This window comes from Branchiostoma belcheri, unplaced genomic scaffold, assembly GCF_001625305.1.
Source record: "Branchiostoma belcheri isolate BF01 breed outbred unplaced genomic scaffold, Haploidv18h27 scaffold127, whole genome shotgun sequence".
NCBI lineage: Eukaryota > Metazoa > Chordata > Leptocardii > Amphioxiformes > Branchiostomatidae > Branchiostoma > Branchiostoma belcheri.
In genome coordinates, this window is record NW_017802680.1 from 118,520 (window position 1) to 143,135 (window position 24,616).

The window sequence follows — 24,616 nt, forward strand, 5'->3', positions numbered from 1 at the left end:
TTAATGCTTCTATCAGTTCTGTCCTTGGTGCTGAATGCCATCCCTGTGCCCAAACTTAGAGAAACTTTGATTTCACTTGTTACCATGACTGCCCGTCATGGTAAAAAAGCATATCATACTCCAGATTCGGCTGTGTTGCTCTGTCCTTGGTGCTGAACGCCTTCCAGTGCCCGTATTCAGTGAAAATTTTACATTTGGTCTCACTTGCTACCATGACTGCCCTCCACAGTCATAGTACTGACTCATTTGTTGCCCTGTCCTTGGTGCTGAATGCCTTCCCTGTACCAATAGTCAGTGTGTAAGATGAAACAAGTAATGTGGACATTTCCTCTCACCTGCTGAATGTGACTGCTCCACACAAAGCAGTGGACATCACAGTGCAGATTCAGCTGTGTTGCCCTGTCCTTGGTGCTGAACGCCTTCCAGCGGCAATAGTTAGTGTGTAAGGTGAAAACATTTGATGTGGACATTTCATGTCACCAGCTAGTGTGACTGCTGCACACAAACCTGTCAATGTTACAATGCTGATTCAGCTGTGTTGCTCTGTCCTTGGTGCTGAATGCCTTCCAGCGGCAATAGTTAGTGTGTAAGGTGAAACATGTAATGTGGACATTTCATGTCACCAGCTAGGCTAACTGTGACTGCTGCACACAAACCTGTCAATGTTACAATGCTGATTCAGCTGTGTTGCTCTGTCCTTGGTGCTGAATGCCTTCCAGTTCCTGTATTCAGTGCAAATTTTACATTTGGTCTTACTTGCTATCATGACTGCCGTCCACAAAATCACTGATGTCATAGATTCATACTGCTTATTCAGCTGTGTTGCTCTGTCCTTGGTGCTGAATGCTTTCCAGTGGCTGTTTTAGTTAAAATTTTGCATTTGCTCTCCACAAAAAATATTGATATCATACTGCTGATTCAGTTTGGTTGTACCCCTGTCCTTGGTGCTGAATGCCTTCCAGTGGCTGTATTCAGTGAAAATTTTACATTTGATGACTGCAGTCTACACATTTGATATCATAATGCCGATTCAGTTGAGTTGCCCTGTCCTTGGTGCTGAATGCCTTCCAGTGTCCATGGTTAGTGTATAAGGTGAAACATGTAATGTGGACATTTCATGTCACCAGCTAGGCTAACTGTGACTGCTGCACACAAACCTGTCAATGTTATAATGCTGATTCAGCTGTGTTGCTCTGTCCTTGGTGCTGAATGCCTTCCAGTTCCATTAGTCAGTAATGTGATGTAACCATGTGGACATGTCTTCTCACTCGCTAGTATGACCCCCCCCCCCAATAAAAACATTAAGTGCATACTGCCGATTCAGCTGTGTTGAATGCCTTCCAGTGGCCATAGTTACTGTACAAGATGAAACATAGTGTGACTGCTCCACACAATCCATCAACATCACAGTGCTTATTCAGCTGCGTTGTCTGTCCTTGGTGCTGAATGCCTTCCAGAGGTCATATTTAGTGAAGCATTATACACGATAGTGAACTTTGTTACCGACTGCATGAAAAAAGGGGTGTCTTGGGACTAATTTCTTGAGGATATTACTAGATTGAGATGAAAGACAAAACTGACACTAACTGCATTTTATAGATCCTGCCCCTTTGGGATCACACCCACAGTATCACATTCTGACAAACCTGATCCGTTTTCTATTGTCTGGGGAAACTTAACAGCTTTGATGGGATATGGTTCAGAGTGGCACCCCGTTTTTGGATATGGTTTTGAACATTTGGGATGTCGTTCAATTTGGGATAGCTGACATGACCTGGTATTGATTCAGGATACTTAAGTGTATGTGTTTTGGATGTGGGTCAGAATGTTTTGGATATGGTTCATGATAGCTATTGCCTGTGTTTGGGATGTGGTTCTGGAAAGCTAGTGTGTTTGGGATGTGGCTCTGGAAAGCTAGTGTGTTTGGGATGTGGTTCTGGAAAGCTTGTGTGTTTGGGATGTGGTTCTGGAAAGCTAGTGTGTTTGGGATGTGGTTCTGGAAAGCTGTGTGTTTGGGATGTGGTTCTGGAAAGCTTATGTGTTTGGGATGTGGTTCTGGATAGCTTGTGTGTTTGGGATGCGGTTCTGGATAGCTTGTGTGTTTGCGATGTGGTTCTGGAATGTTTGGGATATGGTTCAGGATATCTAAGTATTGCCTGTGTTTTGTTGTATTCATGAAACCCCGCAGCAGAGCTCACCTTCAGCTCAGGTTGACTTAATTTTGAGTCTCCTGTTTGCGACCTCATGTAGGGCAGCAAATCTGCCAGCTGATTGTGATTCCACGGAAATTGATTTTGCAATTGAATTCCATGTGGCTGGAGTATTTATATAAAGGAGCTCAGAATGTGGTTATTATTCCTGCGAGGAATTCTGGGCAATCTTCAGGTCATACGTCTGAAAGGGAAGCATGACTGACTTTCATTTGTACATGAAAAGGCTGGAGAGAGTAGGTTATAAGTTGTTTTAGGATGTATCAATGATTTAGTGAAATGTTGGACTATAGAGTATGTTGCACCTTGCAGTCATTGCATTCCCAATTTGTTAATAAAATCATGCTGCTGCAATGTTTAAAACGGTAGATTTCCAAAGGATCAGTAAAATATTAATACATCTGCAGGCAGCCAAGGGTCTAATGAAGATCCATTGTTACAGTACAGAGTAATTTGTCAGAGGAACAGAGGAGCAATTTGTGTTAACAAAGACGAGTGTGCTGTTAAGTCACAGTTAGGAGTTAATAGTCTCAGTGCTGTTCTGTCCTAGAGGGAGGATAGTTTTTGTTCTGTTTCCTGTCGGCTCCGGATGGATGATATCTGATCATCTTACTGTTATTCTTACCCACCGGCACAGTCAGGAATACAACAATTAGGCATACATGTTTTTCCTGTAACAACTGCTGCTGGGTATGAGTTCCATCTCTCTTTACTAGCAGTGAAAAACTTATCCAACAGCCACCTAGCTACTCATCTTTAAAGCCTTTGGATCGATGCGCAATAGAAAACTTGACATAATACAGCAAAACCAGTTGGCGACACATGGTCCGTGGGTATAGATTGCCTTTAGTAAAGGTTAGGGTAGGAAAATCACCCCCAAGCCAACCCCAAGGTTTGGCACCCTGTCCTAGGCTACTCACTCACTGGGTCGAGCTCCCCTCGGTTCCAATGACTGCTCTCCATCTCTTCCTATCCTTCATTTCTACCATCAGGTTTTTCCTGTCGAGCTGGGTGTCGCCAATTAATTGGTTAATATAGTTTTTTTGCTGGACCACCTCGGCTTCTTTTCCATGTACATGTACATATAGGCACAGTTCTGGATAAAATATTCCATGCATGAAGAAGTTGTTCAGCCTGGCAGACCAGCAGGGCAATGTCCTAGAGTTACTGTATCAGGGAGCAGGAAAGCTGGTACCCAGTACCTGATCCTAACCCTAACCCATTCAGGCATAGATTGAACTAGGTGTATGTACATATAGGCACGGCCTTTCCTTGGTGACTACGTAGTTACTGTATCAGAGGGATAGCTGCTACCCATTCAGTCATAAAACTAGCAATAGGGTCATGCATGAAGAAGTTTCAGCCTTGCTGGCAGAACAGCGGGTAATGTAGTCGCCGTTCCTCGCTGCCTAGTTCCTGCATCAGGAGCGGCATTGATCCCTGCAGGTAGGCAGGAGGATGCTGGGAGGGGATCACCGTGGCGATAATCGTCATGGCGATAAGTGATTCAGACAGAAGGAGACTGGAGGGGTAAGGACTGTCTGTAAGGGTCCTGCCGGGAGGCCTGAGATGTCTGGAGCCCACTTACCTCACCTTAAGGAACTGACTCAAGAAGGGCTGAAGTCCTTGGTGTGAAGGAGAAGAGGATTTTATACTTACTTCAGACAGAGATTGACTTAATTGAGTTTGGTCATAGTGAGGGCTGCTAGCTATAGTGTGTGTGTGTGTGTGTGTGTGTGTGTGTGTGTGTGTGTGTGTGTGTGTGTGTGTGTGTGTGTGTGTGTGGTGCCTGTGTGTGTGTGTGTGTGTGTGTGTGTGTGTGTGTGTGTGTGTGTGTGTGTGTGTGTGTGTGTGTGTGTGTGTGTGTGTGGAGTGTGTGTGGTGCCTGTGTGTGTGTGTGTGCGCGTGTGTGTGCGTGTGCCTGTGTGTGTGTGTGTGTACTTGTGTGCATGCATGCATGCGTGTGTGTGTGTGTGTTTGCACATATTGTGGTGGGGTCTATTTTGTATGCTGTAGTTAGCATGTACTCTGATAGCCATGTTTTAACTGTGAACTGTGAAGGCTGACAACTGCTATAGTCACAAGTGTGGTAACATGAGTAACTATTTGGCTTATGGGAGAATCTCTTTATTCCTCGTGAAAGAATAAAGAAGTCATGAAGTATACATGAGGAGTTTCCCCTGATGGTGACTCTCCACCTTGCCTGAGTAGCAGGATCAGGTTTAGTACACAGAGCAGCTGCATGGAACACTTTACAGCGTGAGAAACGTGCCTTAGGGCCTAGGGAAAAAATGTTGTGTTTCCTGTTTCAGTCCTGAAAATATTAGGTTTGGTAGGTAGGGATTATGTTCTTCTTTCTTTTGTTTTTAGACTTCAGTGATATCTATATAGGGGTCCAACGTATACAATAACAGTTTAAAAATTTTGAAAGTAAAACTTGCATGAGGACACTTTAATTTTTAATGTCAATGTTAGAAAATGAATTTGAACGTTTTAACACTCAGGTGTCAGATCATGGAGCTAGAAAAGGTTGATCAGCTCAAAAAAGTCCCTTGCAGGGGTCCACCCCCCAAAAATAGGCTAGGGTTGGCAGTTTTTTCTATAGCCTATAATAGGGTCGGTCGGGAAACAGGAAACACAAAATTTTTTCCCTACGCCCATCTGTGCCGGGTGACCTCCAGGCAGGCTGGTCACAGGTTCCTTGGCTGTAAAAATGAGAAAACCTGCCTCTTGTGGGCAACATTCTGATAAATAATTCACTGGTATCTGTGGCAGAACATCGGTTATAAATGTGTAACTGTGTTCAGTTTGTCTGTGTAGCTGCAGTAAGGCTGGTGTGTTACACCAAAGAGCAGTTATGCTGGATAATACTGATACAGATACAGAAGTCTTAGGAAAAAAACATAATAAATTGTGTTTCAGTCCTGAAAAAATTAGGGTTGGTAGGTAGGGATTATCTTTTTTTCTTTGTTCTTTTTTTTTCTAGTGATCCAACTTATACCAGCTTCACCAAGGACCTCCTTGCTTATACCATACAGTTTAACAAAGTAAAACTTGCATGAGGACACATATAGTTTCAATGTTAATGTTAGAAGACTGACTGTACAACATTTCATCACTCGGGTTTCAGAAAAGTATAACTACGCTTTTAATATTGTACCCAATATAGTTGATGTTTTTAGTATGAACACCAACTGTTGTTAATGGAACCCCCACGCAATTTAGTCTGTGACTGCCATGTGGGAACCATTGTTAGGAGTTTTACATGAAACGAATAAACCAGTATTATATAAAAGGTGGATCCGATACCTGAAAATCATAATGAGTTTATGCACACTCAGACAAGATAATGTGATGTGCCAACTCAATACTATATAATAGGCTGTGCTGCTTGCTATTGCTCATGCATGGACCAATAAGGTTATATCAGGCTTTTCGTGTGCAGGACCATAACATAAGCCTGTAGAAGTGCCACTAAAGTGCTGCAGTGAACAGCCAGAAGCACATGTGTGGGCTTAGGTTTATCCCCAGACAAGATGGAAGATGCATGTTTGAACACAAATTGCTTTTAGTACATCCTTGAGTGGTTCAGTTGTAATAACTATAGATATGTGATGTTGCTCAGGTACCCAATGTAAGTAGCAAGAGTGAAGATTCTGATTTTATTAGTTGTTAGATATAATATAGAAATGACTGTTGGCTCCATACAGTTCCTCTCTGCAAGGTTTGTTAATGATGCATATAAAAGATGGAATCATTTGCATGCAATGAAGTCATGAGATACTATTCCACCAGATTGTCCAGTTAGCAAAGAACATCTTCATCTCTTTAGACTTTGTTGCTGTTGCGTTCCAAAACGTGTTCTATTCCAAATCATGATTTGGAATAAAACGAAGTGGAATGCACCTGCATTCCAAAACGTGGTCCATTCCAAAACATGATTTGGAATAACACGAAGTGGAATGCCTGTTGCATTCCAAAACGTGATGCATTCCCAAGCGTGATTTTTCATAATCACGTGTCTGGGGGGGCGGAGCCTCGTATTTCTGAGGGGGTGGCTAAATGATACATGTCTGGACATGTTTTGTAACGCTTAACGTCCATTATGGCTACAGTCTGAGACGTGTCAAGTTTAATGATGGAATGGGAGTGTCAAAATGCCCCACGAGTGTTTTAGAATACCTGTGTCACTTATCGAAAGTTTCAATTTCAGCATTGCCCATGCTGTATGCCTCTGCATATTTTGACCATCTAAACCTCCTCAGTGTTAGTAAGGGTATGCCCGACACCCCCACACCTGCCACTGTACGGCCGAAACATGGTAAAGCTCACACACAAAGTGTGGCGACCATCCCTGTCACAATCTAAAAGTTCGTCACGTTTAAACATAACAGTAGCAACTCCACACAAACTGTTGTTGTCGAATCACCATTCCTGATTGACAGCGTGGGCGGTCACGTTTTGGAATATTCCAAATCGTTGTCCAGCTGCAACATGAATTGGAATACAACGTGAGGAATGCCAGTTGCATTCCGAAACGTGGTCCGTTCCAAATCATGATTTGGAATAACATGTTTTGGAATGCAACAGTTCCTGTTGAAAAAAGAAAAGATAGAACAAAAAAACATGGATGTGCAGATTGTCATTACACAGAGAATGAAGAAACTATGCTTGTAGTTCACATGGGCCCGGGGTCTTCTGTTGTGGGAATATTATATCACTTATGGCCAGGGTTTTGTAGTGCAGCTTGTTTGAGGTATTTTGCATAATTTTATATATATAGCTCCTCACCTCAGTGACAATGGCTGAGGATGAAACATGTTTTAGGTTTTTATGTGAAATGGTCTGGATTACAATTTAAACAGTCATACAAATGTAATTCATTGAGCTAGTGCCGCGGTTGTTAAGTTAGTTATGGCATTTTACATGTTATGAAGATTGATTCTAAGCTATGGGAGTCACTGAGAGAGTGAGTGAGATTGATTCATAAATACATGTAACATGAGTTTTGTTAATGTATACTATGATATTACACATTCAAGCCTTGAGGCTGTATTGATGGTATACACTTGTCTTTGTAATTCTCCGCCTCTTGGCTATACCTGAAGTGCTGTAATAAAATTATTGCTCCAGCAAAGCCCTGATTGTGACAGAATCTGGCAGCCAGACTTAAAGTTTCCCTCTGACCAATGAGGAATACACACTAATGGAGACACATGTTTTGTAAGTCACTACAGAAGCACCAATTTCTCCACATCCATCAGCTTACGTTAGCGTGGCTCAGGCTACAATGTGCAACAGGACATCAAGTCATCTATACGTAGTATAAGCCTAAAAATAGATATTGTTACTTGTTTTATTTAGATGAACATATGCAGTGGGTTTAGGAAATATGCCAGTAATTCAGGGATATGCCAGAATTCATATTTGATATATGCTAGTGGGTACCGGGTTGATTTGCCAGGGCTGTTGGTAGTTGCTTGGTTGGTAGTTGGGTGGTGGGTTGGTAGGTGTTGGTACAACATGTAGGTGGTTGGGTGGGTGAGTTGTTAGGTTTTGGTACATGTAGGTGGTTGGGTGGGTGAGTTGTTAGGTTTTGGTACATGTAGGTGGTTGGGTGGGTTTTTAGGTAGGTGGTTACATGTAAGTGGGTGGCTTGGTTGGTAGTTGGGTGGGTGAGTTGGTAGGTTTTGGTAGATGTAGGTAGGTGGGTGGGTTGGTTGGTCCTTGCTTGGTTTGTTGGTAGGCTAGGCTATTAACTTTTAAGTTCTTTTGGTTCTCAGATTTTTGCAGGAAGATATGAATCAGGCAGGACAAAATGATAAAAATCAGGCTCACTTTGATAGACTCAAATACATCCACAGGAGCCATACCAGCCATGGTTAGCATTTCAAATGATGAATTTTCAACATTTTGACAGTCCTTCTGGCTTCTTTCTCCTGACATGACAACTGAAGTAACTTCTGGTATGATTCCCACCTGATGAAACTGTTCAGATCTGCAGCCAGCGTGTTGCCGTCAACATTAATGGTGCAGAGTTACATTATAGGGGGAAAATTGGATTTCAATTGGTCCATCCCACACACGCCTCTCGTGCGTAACCAGGCTTTCTGGGCCGTATACAGGCTTTCTGGGCCGTATCCAGTTTTTTCTCGCCCGTATCCAGTCTTTCTGAGTTGTATCCACGGTTCCTCCTGCCTCATCGTTCCTGGACCAGGCTCTCGGCCGGGGGAACGGCTGATGGATGATTTGGGACGTGTGAAGCGGGGGTATTGATTGGTCGGTGCCGTGTGTGTGTCGGCAGGCAGGACCCAGAGGCTTATAGCTAGGGAGGCTGGACAATGCAGGGGCTGGAAGTCAGGGCAGCAACTGGAACTGCTCTGTACATTACAGTCACTTCAGCTGTGCTTGAGTCTTTGAGAGACCCGATACTGGTAGACTGTACCTAGGAAGACAGGACTGTGTAGGACCAGGCTGTAGTGGGAAGGCAGGACTGTGAAAATTGGATTTTAATTGGTCCATCATCAATGACGTGAAGCACACACACTCGTGTCCAGGCTTCTCCCTGCCTCATTGTTTCTATTTGCAGGACAGCACAGCGGCTGGAAGTCAGTACAGTAACATAACAGTCACTTCAGCTGTGCATTTTACAGCTGTGTCTTTGGGAGACTGATACTGGATGCTGGACCTAGGAAGGCAGTACTGTACATGATGCACTGGAGCTGACTGTAGCATCAACTAGCACCTGAACATTATGAGTAGGGAAAGTTGGAAGGCCTCTCTGGTGGATGGTACCCTGTACATAGCACTGTTGTAGCTATAGCAGGAGACAGGCTGTAGCTATAGCAGGAATTAGGCAGGACTGTAACAACTGTAGCCACTCTAGCTGTGCATGTATCTGGGAGACTGTGCATAGCCTGTCACCTGGATGCTACTCCAGATGTGGTGATCACTCAGCTACTGGTAAAACGTATGCCAACATGTCCCATGAAGCAGGTGGAAATGTGCCAAGATGTCCAGATCCTGTACATGAGAGTTAAAGTGTACCAACCTCTGGTAGGCTCTACCATGCAGCGGGGTGTACTGGAATTTTGAAACGTACATGTATGTACCGGGTGTTGAAAGGTACATGTATGTACCGGGTGTTGAAAGGTACATACAAATGTAGATGTCCTGGAGACTTGAAAGATACCTACCTGTACAATGCAGCAGTGTTGAAAACATACCTTCATGTACCTTGAAGTTCTTGCACTGGAGTGTTGAAGTGTACCTACCTGTACCGGAGTGTCGAGACATTATAACTTACCTGTACCATGGAGCAGTGTGAAACGTACCTACATGTACCTACCTGTACCTACCTGTACCTGAGTGTTGAAAACGCACCTACATGTACCTAGTGCATGTACTGGAGTGTTGAAACATACCTAGCCCCAGTACCATGCAGCGGTGTTGTATGTACATGTAGCGCCCATCCCTGGTGGCAGGAGAATGGCGTTGTCGATATCATTGATCCGGCAGGTAGGTACATCCGGTTATTCCTGTTTCCTCCGCATTACAGCAAGCAGATAGCTTTTGGGGGGCTCAATCTTACTGTTCGTTGTAAATCAATAATGAGGTTTTTACTGTTGTTTGATAGAAAATTCTACAGGTTTGAAGTCTGTTGAAACCATTTTCTTTATTTAGATCAGCATTTTTATTTATTACTGGTTTGACTGTTACCCTCACAGCCAGGGCAGCCAAACTAGCCAGTGGCTAATACAAAGGGCTTACCCTGCTGACAAGACATGACAAAATATTACGGCAACATATAACTATAAGGTGGCTTAACAATCTACAAAACTATAATTTATATTTAGAGCAGTAAGGAATACTGTATGTATGTCTCAATTTGGTACTGACAGTGTTTGAGGATTTGGAGAATTGAGATCCTCGTCCCAAAGCATTACACTTCAAAGGAGAGAAGAGATGCCCTTAAGAATAATTTTATTACCAAATCTCAATATTACAGTTTGAGTAGTTCTGACATGTTCTATTTAGTTTCCTATGGAGAAATAAGTGGCTTTTGTATGATAATAAAGGTGGGAATCAATACTTCAGGTTTGATCAATTCTGGAAAATTGATACACGGAGCACGTTGCCAACTTACTGCCAAATTTCATCTTTGTCGCTCTGATAGTCAATAAATTTCGGTGCTCTTTGAAACATCAGGCCACACTGATTTAATTTTATGGATGACATCTTCGTGCACATTGATTTTCTCAAAAAGAAGATCGCCTACTTCGAGGCCCTGGCTTGGGTGCAATCCTCTGTAGTCCATGGTACTACAGGTCAATAACTCTGGAGGATGACACCCAGGCTACCAAAGCTCTGTGATTCAAGAACTGAGTACATAACGTACAGTGCCGACTCATAAATACCAGAAAGGGCCAGCATGTGCCGGCTTGTTGTAAAAGTCACCATGTACTACCGCAAATTCACAATCATAGCTTTGTATCCCTATACTAGTTGCTGTTGAAATCATAATTGATAATGTTTTTTTTTCTTTAAACAGACTTGCACTGGTAGTCAATTGATTTTGGTAGTCCTCGAAACATTTGAATGTCTAAAATATACTGTTCAAATCATTACACACAAATGCTAACACTTCTTTTTTTGTCCTAACTGTCCTTGCCGAAGGACTGTAGAAATTTTGTCACCACAACTTTGATGAGTTTTCCCCCGATAATGACCCAATTAACCTCCTCATCACAGGAGTTAATTCGTTACGACCCACTGGACCATGTGACCTGCTTTGCTCTGCTTATAATCAGATTTCTGTACCAGGCAGATGCCACTAAAAAACTGCCGACCCCAGCCTTTTTTGTGTGTGTGGTCCTTTGCAAGGGACATACTTTTTTTTAGCTGATCGACCTTTAAATTTCTAGCTTCATGATCTGACACCTGAGTCATTAAACGTTGTACAACATTGACATTGAAAATGAAAGTGTCCTTAAGCAAGTTTTATTGAGTGTATAAGGTGGATCAATACAGAGATCTTAAGTCTAAAAAAAAAGAAAGAATAAAAAAATGGTAATGTTTACCTACCGACTCTACATGACATTGTAATTTTCTTAGGACTGTAACAGGAAATAACTGTGCAAAGGGCGGCTATTTGAGGTTGTTTAATGTCATGCTGTATTTTATAGAGGGCAGACAATGCAAGTGATAATGAGTCATCTGGTACATGAATTTCTACATGATGTAGTTGTGCACAAATATGTGACTTTTGGGGATGAAATTTTAGTCTGTTAAAGATCCAGTTTAGGTTGCACAAGTGACAGTTGTCCCATTAGCTACATAGAAAAGATTTATCAGAAACAGTTTTTCTGACAACATTATCACAATGTTTAATTAACCTGTGTCTGTTGTAAAATCTTTGGTTTGAATTTGAGGTCAGTTGATCTTTCAGGCTATTACGTGAAAATTTGGTCTGTGAAGAATTCAGAATCTGCCATGATAGCTATGTGACATAGTTCAGGTGATGTTTTATTCATCGCAGTTAATAGAGACATTTTGTCCGTTCAATAGGCCATAGAACAAGGAATATTCAGTGCAGGACATCGAATATGGGATGTCAGTTATTTACTGACTATATCACATCACTGGTTTCCTTATTCTATTGCTTTCTTGAATTTTCCTTTATTTTTTCTTAAGGCAGAAAATGTGCAATGTATCTGGTCAGCTGTTCACATGCAGGTGTGAATATAAGGGCCAACGGTAGGAATGGTCCTTGCCTGGTGGTTTCCAAGTTTAATCGATAAACTGATTGGTAGAAGCGCCGCCTCAAGCATACAAACAGCAGTAGCTGAGTCAGAATCTTAAACCAGTTATGTGATCCGAAAGCAAGCAAACAAACAAAAAAGATAACTTACAGCAGACAATGTCTTAGTCTGGTTTTAATTTCCTCTTCCATGCTGGACTTACTAGTACATGTATTAACTGATAATTATTACAGATTTACATGACAACATGTACAAACATGTACTTACATGTACAAACATGTACTTACATGTGCAAACATGTTCTTACATGTATGTACATGTACCTGGTGTATGTGTAAATATATGCACTGCTTGTACCTAGTAATTTGTGCATGGCACATACAAGTATTAAGTATACTGTGTAATTGTGCATGCCAACTGTAGAGTAACCATGAACAAGTCTGCCTGAGCCTTCCTGCAAAGCAATTTGGCACAGACAGTGGAATTTAAATAAGCGTCTCCAGTACTGGTATACTATAGTATAGGTTTGCCAGCCTAAGTGCCTGTATGGTAATGTACATGTAACCTTGAGCTCACGGATGGATTGCAGCATTGAGATGTACATAATAATGGTTGGTTGTTCAGACTTCCCAACCATGCTATTAGCTCCACAGTAAGGCCACACCAATTTAATTTGTTGGTTCTCGGATCCGCCTCTTCATTTGTACTGATTTTCAAAGAAAAAAAAAGATTCTGGTTCTGAATCAACTAAAAAATGCTCATATTTTGCACCCGACAGTTTAGGAAAGTCCTTTTCTTCCTACTTGTTACAGTTTTTCCATCTATCAATGCAGTGCACGTGGTTTGATTAAAGTTCATAATTCTTTGTTTAAATTTAGAATCCAGTCTTTCGTGTTGACTTCATGGCTCCTATCGAAGCATTTGGAGCTATAGTAGGATGCCTAGACCTGTTTTTACTTTTTTTTTTCACCCTGTCGCTTCATTTTTTTTTCTGAAAAAATCTGAGAACCAACAAATTTAATAAGTGTTGCCTTAAAGTTAAAGCTCCAGAAATACATGTGCAAATTTTTGGCTGGTGCCGCGAAGTCTCAATCTTGCCAAGGTTATTCATAGTCGGCTCTCAGTCCAACAGCTTCTGTATAATGTTTGTTAACAAAACTGGCTCCACGCTAATTTAGCAGGGGGCTTCTGAATTCCGATGCTTGCAAAATTACAACCTACGGACGGTTGTGTTTGGAAGACTGATGAGTCAGCAAAGTGCCAGGTATCGATCCGACAATTAACGATGCTTGTTCCAAGGTCTGAGTTATTTGATTACAAAGTATAATGTCTGTTCCAAGGCTCTTTCTATTACTTTAGTGATTATAGTACATTTCAAGTCACTGTATTCCAAAGTTGCATTTCATTTTATTTATATTTACTGTACATTTTATCGTAGACTGACAGTAGCAGTAGTATCGTAGACAAAGTTTCTTCTCTATAAATCACACACAAAACTGTTCTTAATTTGGCTGAAGTTGCTAAATTTTGCTGTCTACATGTATATCCATTACAAAGTGTTGTACAGAGGGACTGAGTACATGTATATTATAAGTTTACCCAGTTTCTGACCTGATGTTCTGACTTGTGTTTGTGTTGTACCGAGGTTGTGTTTGTGTTGTACCGAGGTTGTGTTAGTGTTGTACCGAGGTTGTGTTTGTGTTGTACCGAGGTTGTGTTTGTGTTGTACCGAGGTTGTGTTAGTGTTGTACCGAGGTTGTGTTAGTGTTGTACCGAGGTTGTGTTTGTGTTGTACCGAGGTTGTGTTTGTGTTGTACCGAGGTTGTGTTAGTGTTGTACCGAGGTTGTGTTTGTGTTGTACCGAGGTTGTGTTAGTGTTGTACTTAGGTTGTGTTAGTGTTGTACAGAGGTTGTAATGAGTTGTGTTGCTGTTGTGTTACAGACTGACGGCATCCCCAGGCCCACGGCTCGCAGTGTCAGGCATCAGTATGACTTCTTCACTCTGGACGTGACCTTGAAGGAGGGCAGGAGACTCGCTATCAGGGACAAATGTGGTCAGTAGAGTCATCAACATTATAGTTAACATCTGTGTCCATAATATCACCAGGGTCCATAATATCGCCACCTTGAGAAACAGTGTGCTTTAAGATATTTTTACTGCAACATACTTTTGGTATGCACTCCTTCACACATCAAATGTACATACCTTAGGGTATGTTGCAGTAAAAATATCTTTAAGCACACTATTTAAGTTAAGCATTCTGAACTAAACATAGTTCACATTGATACGAATTTAAGGCTTCATGGTAAATGTGGTGAGTAGAGACGTCTGACTCCAAGCTATACCGCCTGAACAAGTTAGTTTTTATGAAACGTCTTTCCGTTTTCAAAATCATAACTGGTGTTTGAGTAATTGTTTTTTGGCATAAACTTGGTTCACAGTGATAAAGGAAAAGGCTCAATGGTTCTGTAGATAAGGTGAGTAACATGCTATATGTACAGGAGACTAAGTTGGCCTGACTTCTGTGGGCAGAGTTTAGTTCACGTTGATAGAAAACTGTGGAGATGTGAGGAATATCATCATAAGGTTTCATCATGAATCTTTGAGTTCTATTCTTCTCATGTCACAGCATTTCTGCCATCCTATCATGGTCAACTCTGTGAGATTCTACTATCATGAAAGTTCATCTGTGTTGGTTGTTACATGTTTAAAGTTAAAACTTTTGGTCCAACACAAAAAATTCTCTCACCTCTCACGAGCTTTCGACCAGTCTTCCTCAGTAGACTGACCCAGTGAAGCTTGTCACGTGGCTTGAGATTTTATTGAGATTTTATTTTCACAAAAATAGTTCCATTAGTTCCATTCCCATGTCCCAGCAATAATATTGTCACCCCGTCATGGCTAACTTGATTTCCGTGCCTGCCAAGTTCAAGGCATCTGCTTTTGCTATCAACCCTCCAATTGCCCCTGCACAGTGCACCGCCCCCCTCCCACCCTCCTCTTCCTGGGGTGACAAGGTCGTAAGATCGGATCATTAATCCGTTGACCTCTGTAGTGCAAGATGTGCTTTTTCTGTGACCTTGGCTGTGACCTTGGCTGTGACCTTGGCTGCACACTGCCACGTTTTATGCATCCTTGGTGCTGCAGGACATGTGAAGGTACAAGTACAGAGCGCTGACATAACGGTTTGGAGCCGGCGGCCATTCTGGTGTAACCTTCAGGAAAGTCATATAAAGTGAATGTGGGTGGTGACTGATCCTTAAGTCTGGAGTTAATCTCTCAAAGATGGGACTTTAATCCCCTCAAGTTTAGGTGTTAATCCGTGTGTGAACAGAACAAATGATGTGTCGATGAAGGTTAGACATCCAGGTCATGAGATTCACTAGAAAACAGTTACTAGCTTAAAGTGACTGGGTAGATTTTGCAAACTGTCAGACATTTCTACGCATCTACATGTACTTAGTCCACATTTTTCAAAATCTATCCAGTTGCTTAAGTACTATCTATTTTCTACTGTATAATATATAGTATTACGTAGTGTAGGATATAGGGGTGCATGTCTTTTTCTGTAAGACACTTTCAGCAGTATGATGAGCAGTATTATGTTCTTTCCAACTTCCAGGAACGAGCGACCCTTATGTGAAGTTCAAGTATGATGGGAAGCAGGTGTACAATAGCAGGATCGTGTACAAGAACTTGAACCCTCGGTAAACTTGAACCCTCAGTAAACTTGAACCCTTGGTAACGATTATTTTCTCTAACTTCCAGGAACCAGCGACCCTTATGTGAAGTTCAAGTACGACGGGAAGCAGGTGTACAAGAGCAGGATCGTGTACAAGAACTTGAACCCTCGGTGGGACGAGAGCTTCTCGCTGCCCGTGGACGACGTGACCCGGCCGCTCGTGGTGAAAGTGTTCGACTACGACAGGGGGCTGCAGGATGACCCCATGGGTCATGCCTACATCGACCTGGCCGCACTCATCATTCACAGGTGGGTCCTCATTGGTGGGGCTGGGATGATTGACAGGTGGGGCTGGGATGATTGACAGGTGGGGCTGGGGATGATTGACAGGTGGGGCTGGGATGATTGACAGGTGGGTCTGGGATGATTGACAGGTGGGGCTGGGATGATTGACAGGTGGGGCTAGGATGATTGACAGGTGGGGCTGGGATGATTGACAGGTGGGGCTGGGATGATTGACAGGTGGAAAGGAGATGATTGACAGGGGGGCTTGGATGATTGGCAGATTGGCCTGCTGATTCAGTTCTGCTGTGCCGTCCTTGGTGCTGAAAGTTTTGTTTTTGTTTGTTCTGTAGGAAAGAGTTGAGTTAGAGGATCTACACAAAAGTACAAAACATCTCAGTAATCTCTAGCAGTGTGTTTGTTGTTTGTTCTGTTGTGATATGGTATAACAGTGTGTGATATTTGATGTTTTTGTGTTTCCTGCAGGAAAGAAGAGTTTAAAGTAGAGCTAGAGGATCCACACGTGGCAGAAGACCTGGGCTACCTTCTCCTGGACCTCACTCTGGTGCCAAAAACTAGTGATGAGAAGGAAGAGGTCAGTTTCTTAACAAATATGCATAATATGTGTCTTAAAGGAGATGGACAAAACTTTCATCATGTGTCTTATAAGGAACTCAGAGATAGATGTAACATTCTGATTCAGAAGTTTTATATCAGTGGACAACCTCTTCTTTTTGTTTTGGAGACCACTTTCAGCTTCAGTTTCAGTTTATTACGATACCCTTTAGCCTGTTAGGGCTAATCTTCCAGGGCTCATTACACATTACACACACAGTACAAATATACACATATGACTACAAATTTACATACACGTTGAGGTTACATGTCAGACAAGTTACTAATTATAGCTAAAATCAAATCATAGCTTGATGAAGATCATGTCACCATATTATAGTAGGTTACTGTGCAGGGGGTGGGGGTGGGGGGTGAGATGGGAAGGGGGAAAGTTATAACTGCAACTTGAAGCCCCCCTGTTATGTGATTTTATTTGACTGTTGTCCACCTTTCGTTGCTTGACTAGATGTAACCATGTCTTGTCCTTTGTAAGTGTATGCTGGGCCCCATTGGAAAGCAGCTTCTACTAGCTGAATGAGCTAACTAGCCAGTTTATGAATGAATGAAGACCTTTATTGTACAGACATACCCACTGGGTTAAGTACAGGTCACAACACAAGGATGGAATACAGATAACATTACATACATCGTTAAGTAGCTACAATTAGATAAATTAACTAAATTCGGTTTCTTCTCGTTTCTTCCTGATGGTAAACAGGTAAGAACAGGTATGTTTCAATATAGAAGGTTTGTCTAAGCTCATTAGAAATATAAATTTATATGTACAACTTAGAGATGTATGAAGAAGGGGAAAATAGATTGTATCAGATTATAAAGATCTGCTATCTCTTTCTTGTATATGAGAAAATAAATGTGTAAAAGACTTTGTGTACAAGTAGGCAGCAAACACTTTCTGCATAATATTATATGTCATAAGCTTGTAATTCCAAAGATAGAGTTTTCTCATTTCTGAGTCCCATCATGATCCAATAGTGAGTATGCCTTCCATAAATCCCAATATAATGCTATTATACCACCAGTGCTGGGAGTTTCTGATGGTCTCAAAATGGTCGTTATCACCTGAAGCTGTCAAATAAAGCACAGAAGACAGACGGGCTGACAAAAACAGTTATAAACCTCATAGTTACATAGTTAGGGGCAGGCAGGTTGATAACACTGGGATGTTTTATAATGCTCATAGTTAGGAGAAGGCAACTTTGTAACACTGGGCTGGCTGTTTTACTGCAGTGAGAAACTGTGTGCCTCATTTTTAAAAAAATCTAGTTCAATTTTCACCTCAAAACAAGGCTCATATGAACCACATTGTACTGTTTTTGTTATGTTAAGGAACTGTAGAGACAGATGTTTGTTCACTCTAGACTTGAAAAGTTTAAAGTTATACCCATTTGGGAAGCATTCACAGGGAAGCTTGTTCCATAGTGATGTAGTTGTTCCGTAGCTTGTTCCGTCACATATAACACAGCTCCTGTAGGCAAATATGCAGAACTCCAAAAACACCTGCAGCTGTCAAATAAAGCACAGAAGACAGACGGGCTGACCAGTTATAAACCTCATAGTTACATAGTTAGGGACAGGCAGGGTTATAACACTTTGATGTTTTATTCGCAGCAAGAAACTCACAGTTTCTAATTTGAACACAACACAGCTTCTGTAACGTGAACCGTAGCAGAGCTGCATTGCACTACTGGCTACTTGGAAAAAAACATAACTATGCTTCATCTGAGTTCCTGCTCTACCCTAACCTTACCTGTTATAACCACGACAGATACCCTGACCTATTTCAGCACAAAAACCTGTTATTTTGTTTTGTACAGTAGTGTACAGTGTAAAAACATTTACAAAAACTCATATATTTCATGGAGGTTTGAGATCTCTGAATTCTTGTTTAGTCTGTTTTTAAAGCCTGAGTGCGCAATTCAGCATTTTATACGCTGCCATGTTCCTGGATTCTTGTCAATAAGCTATTATTATTATAGACACCCACAGCAGAGAGACTGTCCCATTTTCCTGTCCGTCTGGCTTAGCTCAGATCCCATCCAGCTGAAATATGACAGCAGTTAAAACTGCACTGCTGAGAGAGTCAGTCGTTTGATGCAATTTGTGCTCTTATTTTCCCAAGTGCCGGATCCAGAAGACCCACTGGTGAGAAACAAAATGATCCCTTATTATAGGAAAATGTCTGCTGAGAATTCTTGGAAGTCAAACATTACAGACATTTTTACCTTAGAGAAATAAACTTGAGTGTAGATTTGATCAGTAGGTATAAGATAAGAAATAATAAGGCCTAGGAAAAAAATGTGTTTCCTGTTTCAGTCCTGAAAAAAAAATTAGGGTTGGTAGGTACAGATTATCTTTTTCTTTCTTTCTCATTTTAGCAATCTCTTGTGATCCAACTTATAAATAATACAGTTTAGTAAAATGTGAGGACTCATTTATATTTTCAATGTCAATGTAGGAAAAACAATTGTACAATGTTTCATCACTCAGGTGTCAGATCATGGAGCTAGAAAATATCGATAAGCTCAAACTTTTATGTCCCTTGCGTTTTCACCCAAAAAAAGTCTATGGTTGGCAGTTTTTTTCTAGGGTCAATCAGGAAACAGGAAACACAACATTTTTTCCATAGGCCTAACGCTGAACTACAGAAGAGATTCCCTTCATTCCTGCCAAGCATTTACAAACAGATTGAAACCTGCATCATTAGAAAGCCCATCTTTCTCCAAATTACTCCCATCTATTTTCCAGGTGGCAAGTCAGTAATTTCTAAGCCGTGGGGCTTCGCATGAATGCAGCAGTTTTGTACTGAAAAGGCTTCATAATTGGTCACAATGATACACAGTAATACACAGTAATACACAGTAATGGCATTCCTGCAGGCAAGGGAAGATTATTGCTGCCAGCAGCACCCATCAGTCCTACTTGTTGCAGTTATTATTAGTCCTGATGTAGATAACATTCATGGTGCCTCTCCTTTCTCCTCAGAGCTGACATGACCCGGTTTTTTCTGTCTCAGTTTTCTGTGATTTCCCCAGAGGAGGGATAAGAATAAGATACTAGATACAAGATAGCTTTATTGGTATTAGCAGTGTGTAACACTGAACTAAAACCAAGTTTATAATTTTACAATCACAATTTGATTTTAAAAAAAAAACAGTCACAATGGTAAAAATATATATATTTGCCATTTTTAACAATAGGCTCAGTTTCATAGTATAGGTGGATATTAGAAGATACATACAAACCAGTTGAAATTACATGTGAAACACAGTTACAAATGACAAATTTGTATTCAAAATGCTGTAAAGTCCATGCTGGTTAAGGAGTCAGATCAGGTACAGTATGTGCTGGAGTTCAGGTCTGTTTGCTTTGGCTTTGGGGTAGTCAGATGAGAGATTCTGTGCCTTCAGGCTAGGTGGACTAAGACTATCACCAGCTCCTTCTGAAGTGTGTTAGAAAGTCAGCCTCAGGCTGGGCCACTTTGTGCCAGTATTGTTCAGATCAAGTCCACTGTATACGCACCCCAAGGCTCATCACACGAATAGCAGAAATATCAGCCTATTTAAAATGTGCTCCACCAGTTCTTGTATACTAGATAACCTGACTGCCTCTTGGCTCCTGTTGTATCCTGAACCTTGCCTCAGTATAGTTCAGTTCTGGGTAAAGCATGGTTCTGGGTAAAGCATGGTTCTGGATAAAGCGTGGTTCTGGATAAAGCATGGTTCTGAGTAAAGCATGGCTCTAGATAAAGTATGGTTCTGGATACGTCGATGAAGGTTAGACATCCAGGTAATACGATACGCCAAAAAGTAGTAAATGTTACTCAAGCAGCTGGATATGATTTTGGAAACGGTCAGAAGTTTCAGCCACATAGTATCCACTAGCTTTCTTCAGTGACTGAGAGACCAGAGGATAAATGCTTATAAACCTGCATTTCTATATATACATGTATATGGATACCAGCTGAAACGTCTACCCGTTTCCAAAATCATATCCAGTTGCTTGAGTAACTGCTTTTTGGCATATGGTTCTGGATATAACGCCTCCTGTTCCTGTGTACTGCATGACCTGACTGCCTCCCTGCTGCCCTGCTGAAAGTGACTAACGACTGGAACAATAAGGAATAATGAGACCAGCTCAGTGATGGATGGCAGAACCCGAACTGTCAAAACCCGACCCAGTTTCCCATCTTCTGCAAAACACCTCTTTACTCCTGAGTTCTTTGCAAGGTGTTCAGATGAATACTAGTTAGAATATAATTAGTTAAAAGTGCAAGCTGCAGTGTGTATAATATAGCGGCACTATCTAAACTCAACTCGAGGATTTAGCATTAAGCAGCTATGATATAAACTGCTCAATTTCACCCAACTCCTCTCTGCAATCATCTTAAATTGTCTGTTGCCTCCGGACTCAAATCAATTGTTGCTGTCCCCTTTGCCTGATTATAGCTGGACGGATACAAAGTAATTTGTCCCGTTGGAAACATCATGGAACTCTGTTGGGACTGGCAGTTCACCTTATTGTGTCAGGCTGGGGGTAATGAGGACAGGTTTTAACCATACTGGCACAGATATTAGCTGTAGGGCCTGTCCTTAGTGCTGGAAGCCTGGTGTGAGTTAGTGAGGACAGGTTTTAACCTTACTTGCACAGATGTTAGCTGTAGGGTCTGTCCTTAGTGCTGAAAGCCTGGTGTGAGTTAATGAGGACAGGTTTTAACCATACTTGCACCAGTACTAGCTGTAGGGCCTGTCCTTAGTGCTGAAAGCCTGGTGTGAGTTAGTGAGGACAGGTTTTAACCATACTGCCACCAGTACTAGTGCTGTAGGGCCTGTCCTTAGTGCTGAAAGCCTGTGTGAGTTAGTGAGGACAGGTTTTAAACATACTTGCACCAGTACTAGCTGTAGGGCCTGTCCTTAGTGCTGAAGCCTGGTATGAGTTAGTGAGGACAGGTTATGGCCAAACTAGCATGATATGCAATGTATTGATTTACTAGAGCTTAAATGTATGCAAAATTGTCCTTGATATATTTTGACAATAATGCAGTGTGCTCTGCTTGTATCTGATAAACAATTCTATATTTCATGTTTTCATATATAGGTTAAGAAAACTGGACACTGAATGCGTGAAACACTTTCAGGGCTGGAAATACTGGGTGCATGTGCACCTTAGTGCACCCTAATTTGGAGCCGTGCATCTAACTATGTTATGTAGGTTTACAAATGATGTTAAATGTATTGTAGTATACAGCATATTCTTAACACCTAAGTGTTAGAAAAATAATAAAATCATTGTAACAGTTATAACACTTTCTTAAGAAATAATATATAATTAGCTTTTGCATTCTTATTTTATCTTATATGGTGCACCCCAAAAAATTTTTGTGCACCCAATTTTTTAGGTTGGGTGCACCAGTGTACCTTTTCCCAAAAATGAATTTCTAGCTCTGCTTTATTTTGCAACATGCCAACATTCCTGTAAGCTCCACCTTTGGTTATCAGAAGGACACATGAAAGACAAGATAAATGGTGGGAGATTTTATCTGTTTGAAATTTGATTCTCCATTTCTTGCCTGCCATCAGTCCTCTGCGTGATAAATGTATAAATCGCTGCTCTGATAGTGGAGAGTGATTCCTGTCCTCAATATTCAGCGGTGCATAACTGATGTATGATAGCTGTGCCTGGATAGGGATGGGCTGGCAGGACTTTGGGTACCAGTCATTTATTTACAGACTTGTTTAGTATCAGGGACGTTGGTCATCTTCCGCAGATATGGTACTATAGCAGCGACTTGCTAGTGATCTATCCACAGATTTGTATAATAGCAGGGATTTTGGTAACATCCGTGTCCATAATATCACCAGGGTCCATAATATTGCCTTGAGAAACAGTGTGCTTAAAGATATTCACGGCACAAAATCCCTAGTTTCCGTGTGAGAAATTGCCGCACACTTTCCCGGATATTTTAGGTTTCCGGTAGAACCCGGGGGTTTCCGACCTGCACACGAAACGTGTCCAGTCCCGTACATGTCCTGTACACTCCCGGAAATGAACCACTTTTTGTGTGCAGGTCGTGTACTGGACGTTATATGCCCGGACACGATCCCTGTACATCCCCGTACACGGCAGGAAATGGCCGTGCACCGCTCCGTGCGTTGCTGGAATATGCATAATTTAGCGGCAATTATCACCTAATTATTCTCCACACGGCAGCGGAAATTCGCCGTGTACGGGTCGGACATGCCGGTACTACACCCCCCCTCCCCGGCCAAAACTCGCCCCGCTCTCGGGACCGGTTGCTCCCGTTCCCGGGACCCGTTGGTCCCATTCCCGGGGCCCTGCTGTTCCCGTTCTCGGGACCCCACTGCACCCACTACGGGGACCCCCCTTCCTGCTCCCGGGGCTTCGCTGCCCGGCTCCCGAGAAATCGCTTCCCCCGCTCCCGGGACACATTTCGATGTTTTAGGAACACATTTCATTCATAAAAAAAGTAATACATGTTTATACTTCATTCATCGTTTTATTGGTATAAACAGGATCGCCATTTACAGACTGACAAAAATAACGCTCTATGTATAGTGTATACACGTTATGCACTATGCTAACACTATACAATAATGTAACCTGGTACTTTACAAAAATGTGTAGCCGAAACATAGAAACAATAGCTTTTTCCCGAACTAGCCTTCCAGGGACTAGACTTTTAAAATCGTTGGACCCGGTGTAAACTCAGAAATTACTAGTAATTAACAGATTTCTCTAACTTTAAAAAGTAAACTAACATCACATCTCATCACAGTCACCTCCAAATAGAAGTCCATTTTAGCAAAAAATGTCAAAAAGTAACTAATACTGACATATCATCAGGTTAAAAGAGGAAAATAGCCCTCAGATCATGAAAGTGAATGGCGCTTACACAAACAGTCAAAAGACTAAATTTTCAATAAACAAAGAAGGCCTCAAACAAAGTTCATCAAAATACATGTACGTGTAGCAAAAACATAATGGCAGACCTAACATGAAGTTAAATGAGGCTTGGCAGAAAACAATATCACGTCATTACAAAAAAAGATCATTTGCTCAGAAATTAATTACATGAACACGTATTCAATTTACAATGTCGTTAAAGACAAGCTGTCGGTTTCGTAAAGTTTGCGTTGTCGCCTCTACAAAATGAGGCTTAGTTGTAGATTGAAGGCCAGGAGGTATGCCCCCCCCCCCCCTGCTTCAGGGGACCATAGCGAAATGTTTTAATCCTGGAAGGACAAACTGCCCCATGTCTGTCTGCGGGATGGCGTGGTGTTGGTGTCGGTTGTGGTCGCAGTCAGGCCGGAGCGGCGTGCTGGGCGCGGGGTGCACCCCGGGCGGGAGTGCAGCGGGGCCGGCCTGGGTCGTCGGAGCCTGCCGGGCGCTTTAACACAGCACCCTCGCCTTTAGATCTGAGCCTGGGTGTGCAGTCTGCCTGTTTGCCTCCAGCCTGGCCTGCAGGACATGGAAAAACGAAAATCGAAGTCAAAAGTCGAAGGCATTTTTGAATTTCATTTGAAGTTACGTGTACATGTACTAGACGTTTTATAAACAAGCCTGGCAAAGATGCGGACGTCTGTATGGACACATTTCGAGGAGAAGTCATTTATCATTTTTAACGAATGTTTTTAACGTCAGACAGCAACAATTTTGTCCAGATGAAAAGGCTCCATTCATCAAGCATCAACGTCTACTTGTTTCTTTTCATTGTAATCATGGGAACAATACAAACACAACATTTCCCTCGGTAATGAAAACAATTCAAATTGTCAAGAGCCTTGTCGGCCTTCGTATGCAAAGATATACATTTGCATAGACTCACCCTCTTCTGTGTGACTGCAGTCGCTTTTCTTTCTTTCTTTTCTGAGCTCTCCGACAGCCTGGCGATAAAGTTTCTTCAAATCGTCTCAAAGTATCCCAAATCCGCGCCTGAAAAAAGTACATATGTTCTGAGCAACATACAAACTATATCGATGTACTTCTAAGTAGAAATAATAAACTATGTTATTAATCAGTAAAAAAA

General features: G+C 41.8%; 1 protein-coding gene across 1 annotated transcript in view; it reads left to right on the forward strand.

Moving 5' to 3' along the window:
- The first annotated feature begins 13,917 nt into the window (after positions 1 to 13,917).
- The window catches only part of LOC109463492 (multiple C2 and transmembrane domain-containing protein 1-like), a 52,317-nt gene continuing 41,618 nt past the window's right edge, over positions 13,918 to 24,616 (forward strand). The window contains exons 1-3 of the mRNA XM_019760327.1: positions 13,918 to 14,025; positions 15,741 to 15,963; positions 16,423 to 16,531. Of these exons, the coding sequence (XP_019615886.1) occupies positions 15,920 to 15,963; positions 16,423 to 16,531 (153 nt within the window). The 5' untranslated portion in view covers positions 13,918 to 14,025; positions 15,741 to 15,919. The remainder of the gene's footprint in view (positions 14,026 to 15,740; positions 15,964 to 16,422; positions 16,532 to 24,616) is intronic.